At 45.6% G+C, this 14,069-nt stretch overlaps 1 protein-coding gene across 3 annotated transcripts in view; it reads left to right on the top strand.

Annotated features, from left to right (window-relative positions):
- Positions 1-1,004: 1,004 nt before the first annotated feature.
- The window catches only part of ERICH3 (glutamate rich 3), a 73,420-nt gene continuing 60,355 nt past the window's right edge, over positions 1,005-14,069 (top strand). For all 3 annotated transcript variants that reach the window (XM_029617563.1, XM_029617565.1, XM_029617564.1), the window contains exons 1-3: positions 1,005-1,189; positions 9,325-9,418; positions 10,939-11,064. In XM_029617563.1, coding sequence (XP_029473423.1) covers positions 1,035-1,189; positions 9,325-9,418; positions 10,939-11,064 — 375 coding nt within the window. In that variant the 5' untranslated portion in view covers positions 1,005-1,034. The remainder of the gene's footprint in view (positions 1,190-9,324; positions 9,419-10,938; positions 11,065-14,069) is intronic.

Below are 14,069 nucleotides of genomic sequence, written 5' to 3' on the forward strand. Positions count from 1 at the left end.
ACAGTGTTTTTTTAGGGCAGAATACCTATGCCCGCACTCACCACATGCCTGCAAGTCTTTTTGACTGGGCTCCTCCAGGAACTTTCTGCCTGGCTGACGAGGGGCCTGAGCCGTGCCACGCATGCCTCTGACGTTCTGTCCCCCTCGGCCAGCTTCATGTCCTCCAGAACGAGCAAAACCTTTTTTTCAAGCTCACGGAAGCTCCTCTCCGCAGGAGCTGCTCTTTCTGCCGCCTTGCCTCTTCCTTGTTGAATTGCTGTCACCTGAGATTCTCTCCGGTCAGTCATTCTGCTCCGGTCAGCTTCCTCCTCCCCTGCAGGACCAGGCAGGGCTGATCTTCCCAGAGCAGTGGGATCGGGTTGCTCAGAAATGAGCAGGCTGGGGGAAGGGCACCAGGCCTCTTCATGTAGCAGAGCAACTGCCGGGCTGGTCATCGGGAGGCAGTGGGAGGGGGGGGGGGGGGAGAGGGCGGGCTCGTTTGTTCTCTGCCTGGCCGGGCTGGTGCTGAGGCGGGCTCTCCAGAAGCAGGCACTTCAGGCCCCGCTTTCCCCGGAGCTAACGTCTTCTTGGGGCGGATGGCGTGGCAAGTCAAGGTGGGAGGGGGAAACCTCCGGGTCAGGACCCACCTGGGAAACAGGGGCTGTTCCCCTGCGCCCTTTTTTTGGGCATTGCTGCCAGTATAAGCTGGCTTGCTTGTTATTATTTATTTTATTTTTTTTATAGAGCTCTGCAGGGGGGTGCCATCTCTCTCAGGAGTGGGATGTCGCAACAAGGCAAGCAGTTAATCTGGTTCGTAAATTAGAATACCCTTAAACAGTACCTCAAGCAAGAGGACAGACTCCCTCTGCTCACTGGGCTCAAACGGCAAATGGCGCCAAGCGCCCTCTGCTGGCCCGTATTCAAACCAAGGAGCAGTCGTGTCCGAGGCTCATAGGTCTGAACAGGACCCGACGTCACACTGTTCACCTCCCCCTTTCCTCCCGTCCCCCCCCCCCCCCCTCTGGCCTCAGCTCCGTTTCTCGCAGATACCACCTATGTTATACTCGCAGCATCAGACCTGCTGTCGCTGCTCCTTGTTAATTACTAAGGTCTGTGCGTCCCGCCGGCTGCACGCTAGTTTCTTACAGCCGGCTCGTTCTCCTGCATGCTTAAAAGGATTTTGTGCAAATATGAGTCACCCTTATGGCGGGTAAGTGACAATTACATTGGCAACCCTACAAGTACGATCCATGGGCTTCCAAGCCGCTTTTCTGTGGGTAAAGCGTGTGTCCTGAAGGGGCGAGAATAAGATAGGAAAGGAGAGACTCGCCTGCCATGAAATCAGCAGCAATGATGGAGCGGACAGGGCAGGCAATCAACGCTCAATTCCCAGGTCATTGATTACTTTTTTTTTTTTTTTTAGAATCCCAATCCTCATTTTGGCCACCTTTTTATTTATTGAGCCTGTGCGGGAGTGACTCCCACCTTTAACGCCCTTGCATTATCCTCTTGGCTCCAGCTTGAAGCAAGTCAGCCTTTGAATGAGCCTGCTCTTTCAGCCCCAGTGCATCTGCTCTGCCACCCTACCTCCCCTATGCACTACTGTTAATGGTACCCCCTCTCCCCCCTCCTCCAGTTATCCTTAAGCCCCCGTCCCGCGTCCTGCTGCAGTTACCTTTTTTCCCCCACACCATTTCTACTGCTGCCTTCTCGCTCCTGCAGCGGCACGGGCACAGGGAATTTTGCTGCCTCCTTAACGGTGCTTCAGGAGCTTTAGGCTTAAGGAGCCTGGGGAGGGAGGCATGAAGAAGAGGGCTGAAGGAAATTGCTTAGGGACCAAAGACCTGCGATGCTGGATCAGATCATTAGACCAAGGCCCCTGGAGCTCAGCATCCTGTCTCTGACAGTGGCCCAGCCAGGTCCAAGTACCTGGCAGGTCCCATAAAAGTAGATCTGTTTCCTGTTCTGTCCCAGGGATAGCTATGGCTTTCTTAAGTCTACCTGGCTAACAGCCTGTTATGGACTTTTCCTCCAGATCTCTTTTATACCCTTTTATGCTTGTCCTCAAGTATTTATTTATGTATTAAGACATTTTATAGACTATTATCCCAAGTAAAGATCACAATGGTTTGCAATGATGACGGTCATAATTATAAATCGGTGAATAACGCCGGGATCCATAGGAAGTATTCATAAACGAGCATTAACAACTATCAATCGAATTGTTCAAATACCATATTAATTTAAGATCAAGGACATAAGACAAAAATAAAATAATATTCGCATATTCTGAATGTTGAATTGAGATTCTCGCACTCATTAATTTGTTTCTCGTGCATCAATTAGTATCTCTTGTTATTCTGATATTTTACGTTAGGTTGCATGCATTTTTTGAAGAGCTGTGTTTTTAGTTCACGTAATAGATTTTGGGAGGGAGGAGCAGAGAGGATTGGGGGGGAAAGGATGGAGAGAAGCTCAAGCAAAGAGGATAGCAAGTAAATGAAAATTAAGTAAAGGGGGGGGGAGGGGAAGCAAGGTGGAGGCAGGGCCAGAGGAGAAGATGCAATGAAGAAATCGGGCCTTGGGTAGGAGAGACCAAGTTCAGAAGAGAGAAAGGGAATTTGGTGAGAAGGGGAGAGAGGAGTATAGCAGAGAGAGGTGCATAGACCACAGAAGGAGACAAAGAAAACCTGAGGACATTATAAAAATACATAAACTAGAAGTGAGAAGTTGAGGTGAAGGGGAATCCAGAGGGATAGGAGGTGGGGAGGGAGGGGCCAGGGGAGAAAGTGGAGGAACCAGCTGGATAGGAAGTGATGGGCTGGGGGAAACTGGGTGAATCAGCCAAATAGGATTCAGAGACGTGAAAGGGCCATCGGGATAGGAGATGTGGGGAGAGTGGGTGATCCAGATGAATAAGCGGATCTAGAGGGAGGGGTATGAGGGAAATGGGTGAGAGCCAGATGAGGAGGGTAGGGTTTGTGTGTGTACGAGAATGGAGGGAGGAGACCATGGAGGGAGCAGAGAGAATGAAAGATGGGGTGGAGGAGAAGGAACGGGGCGATGGAGGGATGAAGCTGGAGATAAGGATGTGAAGTGGCGGTTTGAAGGAGGGAGACATGACTGATATGTAAGAGGAGGATGAAGGGGGAGGTCAGGGCAGCTGTGGATATTGAGGCAGGAAAACTGCAGGCAAAGGTAGAAAACATTTTGGTTTTCAGTGTAGCTATTGGGAAAACTTTGCAGCATTAAATAACATATTTTAAAATAACCTTTTCATGCACTTATTTTAATCAGTGTAATAATGTATTGGGCTACCATTTATACAGCAAATGTTATTTTTGGGTGGGGGCGGAGGTTCGCTCCTTTGACGTCTGCAGTACAAACCTGGGTTTGTTTGGAACGGCGATGCTGGGCAGGTTTGGTTGGATTCCATGGGAATGGGATAGAGAGAGGCTGCCAGGCTGGAACAGACTTTGGCAGAGGCTGATAATCTGAGATCACAGTATGCAGGATAGTTGGAGCTTCTCTCTGTTTTTTTTTTCACTCAGTTGAACACACATTTCCAGGGGTGCATGACCACTTGGGGCTCCTCTACAGAAAACAAAATACTAGGTAATTTGCCTCCCCATCTTAAAATCTCATCAGCTTCCATTGAACACAACCAATTTTGTGTTTTGCCTTCCAGATTTTTCTGTTTTCCTTGTGTGCTGGAACTGCCTTGGCATGTGTATAGTAAGTGCCAGATGTAGTGACAGCTAAGGATGAAGTAATGGTGCCATCACACACCAAATCCTGCCTTACTCATCTTAATCAGAGAATACTGATGATCAGAAAAAAAGTCATTGATTCTGAGTATTGAGTATAACTAGGATCTTTTTTTTAAAACCTCCAAAAACATTGCATTTGTGAAAGGTGCAGGATAATGTTGCTGTTTGTATGGTAATTAGTGGACAGTTTGTTCTATTATCCCTACGGTCTGCAGAACTGTGCCTTGCCAGGTAAAGCGGTGCCATCAGGATTGTTCAGAGTAAAGTATCAGTCTGAGGAGGCAGAGTAGCTAGAACGAATCCTTGCTAACTCAGTTTGTTAGCGATATCAGAGACCTTTAAATATCGGAAGCAGTTGACGTCATCTCAAGGGGATGCCCCTGAGGTTCGTGCCCTTGCTGATACTTCAATCGTAGCGTGTGCGCGCGTGCGCCCTAGGCTTCAGGCAACATGGCGCATCTGCAGCATCGAGCCGGTCTGGGGACGCTGGAGGGAGACGGCAGGGAGACACCGCGGCAGCCAGTCGTCTCTCAGACCTGGATGGCGTCGCCTCAGAGGTAAAGAGGGCGGAGTGGAGATGTCGGGCAGCGATGGTCGCAACACCGAGGAGCATTAGTGAATGCCATTGGTTTGATTATCGTGGCGATACATTATGGCAATGGCTCTCAGCCTGCTCTGTGAGCACGCTCTAGCCATTTGGGTTTTCAGCATATCCACACTGAATATGCACGTGAGAGATTTGCATATGCTGCCTCTTATTGTATGTAAATCTCTCTTGTGCATCTTCAGAGTGGATATTTAATACTTCAGAGATATTTCTTAAAAATGTCTCTTGGTGGCGAGCCCAAAAGCTTGGGGAAAATCTAAAAACTGAAGGTTAGATGCCTAGAATAGTTCTCAAACTGCTTCGTTTTCCAATGTTGGCATTTGCTCATCTTCTATCTTTGGTGGATCTGGGGAAAGGTGGCCAATCTTCTCTTAATTTCTCTTGAGCAGGATTTATAATCCTGTGCCAGAGAATGTTTTGAAATCCAAGTATTGAGCTTTACCAGTGGTTTTATCAAATAGAGGGGGGGCTCCATCAACCACAGCCACTACTATCTCAGGCAAAGGCCTCCAGCCCCTCCCGTAGAGTCCTGCCTGCCCTCCACACATAGTCTCTCCCACCCTGAACGTGCTCTGCTCATCTTAAGCTCTCTCCTCCTCGAGTGCCAATGCTAATTGAGGGAGCACCCAGTGTATGGTATGCAGCGGGGATAATCTCTGCAGTAATAAGCATTAAAGTCACAGTTCAATAAAGCACTTGAGAGTTTTGTCGGCTTCCAACTTTTCTCTTTACTGATAAGTTGCAATTGATGAAATACATTTCTTGACAGTACAAATGTTCTTAGTGACTTTGTGACTTCTTACAGTCTTCCTTGCTTTTGGATCAGTTGAATCAGCTCTTTTATTTACTCAATCTCTTCCCTCCCATAGGGTTCTGGCCAGAGCTTTTGTGCTTCCCTCCCATGGTAGTTTGAAGCGTCATGGTAGTTTTATCTCCTCCCTCCTCTTGCAGTATCAAGGGTGATCCCTGTCTCTCCTCACCTCCCAGCGATGCGGCCCATCGGCCTCTCTTTCTCTCCCCTTTCCCCTTCCTCCTCTCACACAGGATGGCTGGAAGTCATCCCTTTCCTTGGCGACCTCAGCTTTCCCTTGTTGTAAGGGAACCTCTCCCGCTTGATTGCAGAGCAAAAAATAAAACGAAACAAGCTTAACTGAGTGCGAAAGGATTTGGCCCTCCAAACTCAAGTAATCCAAAGATTAATGTATGGAATGAGAGGGCGGACAGAAACTCTCATCCAAAGCAAAGAATTCCGTGGAGGTTTAAGTTAAGTCCGAGTTCAGCACCAGGCCTGCTGTCCTACCCACCCGGGGAAGATGGTGATCGCTCTGCATAAAGCAGTAGGTCAGTTCCATTGTTAGCCTCCTCATGGGGGAGCCCATCCCTGCACTGTCTCTCCCCATATCAGATGGTAAAGTCCCAACTAAAGCTAGTAGGGAGACTAACGGGATTCCTACACAGAACGAAAACATTTAAAAAGGCAAAGGGTTTTTTACCTTATTTTCTAATGATTCCCATTTAAAATGTAAAGACAAATTGGGGTAGGTTTTAAAAGATGCGTGCGCCGTGCACTCTGGGCAGACAAGTGCCTAAAGGCTCGGTGCTCTCTGGCCTAGCATTTGTGTCTTCCGAGCCCTTTATCTGAGGATCTTTCTCCCGAGGCCTGGGCTAGGCTGCAGTTGCAAGCACAGTGGGACACCGAGGAAAGTAGTCTGAGAGAATTTATTCCCAAGCTCTCTTTGGAGACCATCTGGGCTGTGAACTGAGCCTTCAATCACCTCCATGCAGGCAAGGGATGCTTTTGAATGAATATGTTCTGAATGCCTGGCACACTGGGCTATGCATGCAGGGCAGCTTTACAGACCCTAGACCATGTCACAGAAGGCCCCTTTTTACCTTCCCTGGCGATTGCCATGCGCTTGACAGTAAAGCCAGAGCTTGTTGGCTTCAATCTGTCACCTGTGAAATATGAAGGCATTATCCTAGTCAAGCAACCTGAATGATCGATGCCTTTCCCTGTGCACCTCTGTCAGTCTCCCCTCCTTTATAAAATGAAAAATTGATGATGCAAACTCCTTCTGGCCCTTGCTGGTACTGTGGCCTTTCATATTTCCAGAAGACAAAAAGTGTGCACTATTACAATGCAGTTTTCTCATTTTTGTCTCCTTTTCCATCCCTTACCCTTTCCTCTTCTGTAACCTGGTGGCAGGGAACAGCCTTACAGTGACTTCCACTCTGGACTGGAGCAAGCATCAGGCACCACATTTTAGGCATCTGGGCAAACTGGTACTCGGGATTTTTCCAGCCCTGATCGGGCCTTTGAGTGAACTATTTCTTCTCTGGCATGGGGTATGACCTTAGTTAAGTCCACTGAATGAACCGTGCCTTAGGTGGTTGTAATAGCATCCTCCCTCACTTCAGGAGCTGTCATAGTTCAGGGATCCTGTTTGATGAAAAGCATTGTAGAAAACCAGATTTTTCCTGCTGTTAGCACTCACCGAAGGAAGTAAGAAGACCCTTGTGAACACAACATGCAGGGCCAAGGAAGGCGTGATTTTATGAGGTGGCGCGTTCTATTGGTTAAATAACGAGGGTGGCCTATAAATGAGGGTTTCCTTTTTTTTTTTCTCCCTTGATGTGTTTGAATTGTATTGATTTGGTATGTGTATTGATTGTAACATGCCTCAAGAACCTTTTGTCAGTGAGGCATGACATACAAATATATTGTTATTATTAAAGTATTTGAATTGGTGGCAGCTCAAAATGAAAACCGAATGAAGCTTTTTAAGAATGACTGCTAGCTATATTCAGCAGACTTCAATCTGGTGGAAATTTTAAGCAGCCGAATGCATCATAATTTGCTTCCAGTCATTTCAGTGATTATCTGTGGAGAAGGACAGAATAGATTTGTCTGTGTACGGTTTTCTGCAGCATTGTTTTATTTTTCTGAATGCTAGGGCACGGTTAGTGCTGGTGCATTATTCTCTCCATGGGTAGTGAGGTGTAATGTATCGAGGTTACAGTAAAAGGTTAGGCGTGGTGCTGTATCACACTGTACTCATTAGCAACAGTATGTTGGCTTTAAAAAGTGAAGCTAATTCTTTAAAATCGGTGTTAATGCAGTCATTTACTATGTAATATATCAAACTGGAAAGCGATTTTTCTGGGACAATTCCAACTAACCGTGCAGGTCAGGAATGAACAGAATTGGACTTTAGGGTACGGCGCATCCTTTAAGATTGCTGCAGTCCTGCATGTTTGGAGGATTAACTGGTCCATGAAATATTAAGTGGAAAGATGTAAACAAACGGATATTGGATTAACTTTCTTTCTGTACTTTCCTCTGACGGCTTTCTAACTTGCTAAGTGATCCTGGCCCCAGGGTAAATCCAATACCTGGCATAAGTGCTGTAATTTGACAGATGTGCACACAAACAAGGAGTGAGGAAAGCTGCATAAAAGAGTTCCCATGGTACCAGTGGCGTGGCCTTCCTGCAGCCTGGTCAGCTACAGGAGGTCCTGGAATTTTGGTGGGGGGAAGGCGGCAGGTCATTATCTCCTGCAGCTGGACAGCATTCTCCCATCAAGAAAATCCTGGCTTTGGCCACCAGAAAGTAAAAAAGTGCCTCATGGCCAAGGCTCTTCATGTTCAGTTCTTATTTCAGTTTTCCTGACAGTTTGATCAGTATTTATTCTAACAGCAAAAACGGGAGAACAGGTTGGTTCCATTGATATCTGCTCCCTTTCCTGGGTAAATATCCGGGTTTATTTTGGTGGATAAAAATAGAAAGCATTGCTCAGGCTGTCCTGTGCCTCATGAGGGAGAGGGGGACGTGTAAGGGTGCAGGAAATAAAGAATGGAGTCATACTGGGGTCTGCAGGTGGCCAACTCTATACCTTAGGGGGGGAACAGTCTGGGACCAATTCTGTGTGTTGAGTATGTGACAATGTGCTCATCAGTGCCTTGTCCAGGACTGGCCAGTCTAAAACCCTCACAACTCAGTCAAAGGCTCTTGAAACAGCAGGCTTTATTCTCCAGCCTGTTATTCCATGGGCCAATCGGTTTCTACAGAACACAGCGATGTCTTAAGTGTACCTTCTGGTGCAGGAAGACCTCCTGTTTCCAACAGACTTGCTGGGTCATTCATCAAAATGTGTTATGGCGTTAACGCCTGTGATAATAAGGCTAGCGCGTGGCGCAAATGCACATTTTTGTAAGGGGTGGGATCAGGGAGGAGTTTGGGCGGGAGTGATACATTTTTAGAATTGCATTTTGGCCATTTGTGGGCTTCAGAAGAGGGGGGGGGAGAGAGAGCCTCTGGGAAGACCCTCACCGTTTGCAACTATTTATATCTCTATAGGAGGGCCATCTAATAGCTCGAGTTGAGATGTTGATGGTGATTTAGGGTTTAGGGGCCAGTTTCTCATGTAGAGTGAGACGTACGAACAGCTCAGTACACCTTGGTGAAGATCTGATGTCATTTGGAGTGAGGAAAGCCCTGGATTGGATCACTCTTTTCAGGTTGACGTGGGTAATTTGCAACAAGTTCCTGTCAGTGGACCAAAACTAAGCTTCTTTGAGTCAGAAATGATCATATTTATGTTAGTAAATGATGAGAGAACAAGGAAATTAAAGACCCAGGCAGCGTTAAAAGTAAAATTCCCATTCTTTACCTTGCTTCATTAGCGTTATTGGTTAAGTAAATTAACTCACCCCACTAGGATTCAGATTTCCCTTATAGTGAGCAGAGCAGAGAGTCCATGGCACATGCAGTGCTGTAGAATATCGAACGACCATGGGAATCCAGACCAGCAGTGAGGACAGGTAAGTGAGCCAAAAGTTGATGATGCTCGGAGTTGGTGCTTGTCTTGACACGTTTTGTATGACTTCTTTAAAATCCCCGATGGTAATCTGCAGTACCCTGTGACTGACACATGGGCTTTTTTTTTTTAAATTTAAATCTCTTTCAGAGCACTTGTAACCTACAACAGCTTAATGGATAAACACCTGACGGGGTATTTCAACAACACAAGGATAAGAAGACACCTCCGGAAAGCTGGGCTGGTAGGAGCTCCCTTCTTCCTTTCTGGGCCGCACATTCAGCTGTAGTGTAATTGCAGTACGTTGTTATGTAAGGCACGGGATACATCATTTATTTTATCCTGCAATGTTCCAGTCTGATCTGAGCCCCACCATAACAAAATGGGCAGGAGCAACCCTTTTTTCTGGTTAATTGTATTCTGGGTTGCTTTTATTCCACCAAGCACTCTAGATCCTGGTGTTAAATGGCAGTCCTTGTGAACCTCAAAATCGGAATTATATTTTGTAGGGACACACCTCTTTCCTTGGAATAAAGATTTAGTGAGCCCTTTAAGCTTGTCTCCGGATTGACTTATAGGAGATCATTTTTGGGGTGGCATAGCGGGTTCTTGTACTATGAAAGTCAGGGACGTTTGGGAAGGATGGATTGAATATATTTGGTGTTATTGTTTTTAGCAAGTACGTACACGTTTTTTTCTTATTGTTCTCTGCTTTGAACCCTATGGAGAAGAGCCGATCGCACCTGAATAGTAAATAAATGTATGCATACCTTGATGAAGTAGAAATCCACTATCAATTCGGCCCATAGCATATTTTTGTTCTTGGGCTTGTCAATTCCCCTTTGTTCTTTTGGGCTTCTACCTCCAGTCAGAACTGGAACTGCGATCCAATGCCAGGAATCCTCATTCCCCTTTGGGACGTCCCCCTCTTCTCTTGCTTAAGCCCCAGTCACTGCGGCAACAGTCCCTTAGTCGGGGATCATGCTCCAGAGCTCCTTCCAGACCCCGGCAATCATGGGTCCTGAAACAAGCTGCTAGGTGCCGCCATTGTGCGATGACCATGACTCCTCCTTTGGGATCATAAGTGCTGCCTCCAATATCGCCGGCCATGGCTGACTCAGGGAGTGGAAGGTTTGAGCTGAACATTGAACCCGGGGCCCCTTCTCATGGCAGCGCACAGCCCAGAACTGCCATTTAGTCACTGGATCATCCCTGGGCCCAGGCCGCTCCTTCTCATTTTGCATGAACAATGTATAGGCCGCCTCGAGGACATTTCTGTACGTGCTGCTGGGGTTTATCCTTGTGCAGAATTTGTTTACACCTCCTCTGAATTTTTCTGTATAAAGGCCTAGGCGTTAGCTGCCATATACCAAATTGCACTCTGATGTTTATTATTGTCAAAGAGTAAGAAAATGTCAAACTAAAACTGCCTGGCTTGAAGTATCCATCTCATTTTCCGAAGACATTTATTGATGTTAGGATCAGGACATGGTAACCACTCCTCATTAAAAAAAAAAAAGACTAGGAAAGACCAAAACCAATATCCTTGATATGCAACCTAAACATTTTTTTCTGACAAAGTACATTTCTGTACGAGTTGTTATAGGGTATGTATGCCTATGTGAGGCCCTATTCTCAATTGAATTACATTTGAAAAGTAAGTGGGGATTACCCACACAACCCAATGAAGGGAATCTCTGAGCATTTAGTTTGCTAGACACGCTGTTATGTGGTTAACGCCTGCACATAATCTGCATTTTCCAGATCACAAGAAGTGGAAGAATAATTTCTGAGAGAGAATACAGACTAAATGCAATGAGGAGAGACCACCAAAGATATGTCCGGGAGTGCCTAGCGCAAGCCATTTTCCACAAGGTCCTTGATATGGAAGTAGGTTGGCATTTATTTCAAACTTTTAGAGATACATTTTTTGTACCCACAGAAATGGCCTCTTGCAATCTTGCCCACGTGATATTGCACATGTACATCCTGTTCTTGCGTTAAGTTTACCTGGACTGAGCAGAGGCGTTCCCAGGAGCAGAGTTGCAGCGGGGTGACGTTTGCATTAATGAGTATGCTTTTCTATTTTCAAAAGTCTGTGCGTAAATTTCCTGAAAATCTTCCACCAATATAATAGCGGGTTTAACTGTGTGCAGGTACATTTGGTGGAATAATATATGTAGCGGCCTTGTGCACCTTAGTTTCCTTTGAAAATTGCTGTAATTTTAAGTATGTTCCTGTTGCCTAATTTAGGGATGCTGTTTGAAAATTACCCCATTAATGCTAAAATAGAGCGCTGGATTTAAATATAAATCACATTGAAATGCCTCTTGAATGCTAAAAGCTCTGCTACATGTCCTACAAAGGAAAAATACATCACTTTTAAATTAAATGAAGATTTTTCTGTTAATAGGACTAGGAGATATTTTTACAGGAATACTATCTGAGAGCTGTATAGGCCATCAGACAGGCTCGGCAGAGGCCTGTAGCACTTCTTGAAAGGGAACAAAATGCTGGTACATTTCAAGCCTTAAATCATAGTGGAAAAATACTTGCCATTTAAAAAGGTTTTTCATTTTATATTTTAATTCTTGAGTGCATTAAGCATTGTATTGTAGTGCTAGATAGACAGACACTGGCATAATTTTAATCTAGACAGCTCTTGGATGTTGTGACGGTATTCTATATGTTCCACAGAATCCAGTTAGTTAACAATTATTTACTCAGTTCCCTTGGCAACCCATCAGGGCCTGGAGTATTCCACACTGTTAAAAATATTGCTTTTAAAATGCTCACTTTTTGATTTCTACCTCCACATTTCTTCTTTCCTGGCCCTGGAATTTGGTAATGTTCTGCTAATTCATATCTTCCATGCCAGGGACATGAGCGAGACATTTTGCACTTTCAGAGAGCAGTGTAACACCAAATCCTATGGCGAAGAGTAACAGATCACCAGGATCAAATCACCCCAGAGTCCTGAAAAAACTCAATTGCAAATCTGTTACTGGTAATTTGTGACCTATCATTTTAAAGCAGCCATAATGCCTGAAGACTGGAGGGTGCCTAATGTACTGCCAGTTTTTAAAAAGGGCTCCAGAGGTGATCTGGGAAACTATAGACTGGTGAGCTTGAAGTCTGTACCAAGCAGACTGGTAGAAGCCAAATCACTGTTCATAATGGCAGGCATGGCTTAATGGGGAAGCTCCAACATGGTTTTAGCAAAAAGCATGATGCCTTACAAATCTGTTAGATGTATTTGAAGGAGTAAGTACTGTAAGCAGATAAAGGTGAGCTGTTGATATAGTGTATTTGGATTTTCAGAAGGCATTTGACAAAATCCCTCATGAGAGATTCCTCAGGAAATTGAGAAGTCATGGAATAGGAGGCAGTGTCCTATTGTAGCTTGCTAGCTAGTTAAAAGACAGGAAACTAGTATTAAATGGTGAGCTTTCCAAATGGAGATGGGTCATTAGTGGAGTGCCAAAGGGATTGGTACTGGGAATGGTGCTGCTTAACCTATTCCTAAATGATCCGGAAAAGAGCACAGTGAGTGAGCTGGTCAAATTTGCAGATGACCTGAAATTATTCAAAGTTGTTAAAATAGTAGCAGATTGCAAGGAACTACAGAAAGACCTGATGAGAATAGGAGACTCGGCGTCTGAATGGCAGATGAAATTTAATGTGGAAAAGTGCAAAGTGATGGACATAGAGAAAAATAATCCCCACTACAGGTACTCAATGCTGGCTGCCGGATTAAAAGTCACAAGCCAGGGAAAGGACCTCGGCGTCCTTGTGCACAGTGACACTGAAATCCTCAGCTCGGTGTGTGGCAGCAGTCTAAAAGCAAACAGAATTTTAAGAATGAGCTGAAAAGGAAAAGAGAATGGAATAGAAAATATTATATTACCTCTGTATTGCGCCATGGGACGCAACTGTTCTCCTACGATGAGAGGCTATGCAGGCTGGGGCTCTTCAGCTTGGAAAAGAGACGGCTGCGGGGGGACGTGATAGAAGTTTACAAAATCATGAGTGAGGTTATTAACCCCAAAACAAGGGGACACTCCTTGAAACTAACAATCTGCAGATTTAAAACAAATAGTAGAAAGTACTTTTTTACTCAACGCACTTTCAAGCTGCAGAATATGTTGCCGGGGGACTAGCATAGCGGAGTTTAAAGGAGGCCTGGATAAGTTCCTGGAGGAAAAGTCCAAACACGTCATTATTGCCAGATAGACTGGGGAAAGCCATCGCCATCCCCAGGAGTGGATAATAAGAAAGAGATCTACTTTTTAGGATCTGCCAGGTACTTGGCACCCGAACCGGTCCAGCATAGCACTCCTTATGTTCTTGCCTCTAGCGGGATTATCGATGACTCATTGAAATTAGTTGAAAAGATATTAAACTTAAGATGTTACAGGATTTAAGCAGTAGAACATTTTAGAGGGTAAATTTCAAAGGCATTGCAGCCGGTAAAACAGTGCTTTACCCATGGATATGGCCCATTATAAAACTGCCTGCCTGATATATGGGTAAACAGGTGCCCGAATAGCCTGTGCAAGCATTGGTTTACCTGGACTGAGTGGCGGCGTCCCCGGGGGGGGGGGGGGGGGGGAATGGGGGAGGGGCTTGCACCAATGCCCACAACTTTTGCATTTTCAAAAAGTCCTGCCTGTAAATTTTCTGGGAAAAAAACCTCTGCGCAAAAACTTAGCGAGTGCAATTCCGTGTGGGCAGTTTTGGTGGGATCACTTTGAGAGCTGGTGCGAATCATGCATGTGCTTTGCTTTAAAATTGATGGGGGGTGCTGCTCTCCCCCCAGGCACCCTGACTTTCAGACCTGTTCTCGGTACTGCATTTATGGGCCTAAGTGGACACACGGAGATTCAGCCCAGCAT

Source organism: Rhinatrema bivittatum, chromosome 10, assembly GCF_901001135.1.
Source record: "Rhinatrema bivittatum chromosome 10, aRhiBiv1.1, whole genome shotgun sequence".
NCBI lineage: Eukaryota > Metazoa > Chordata > Amphibia > Gymnophiona > Rhinatrematidae > Rhinatrema > Rhinatrema bivittatum.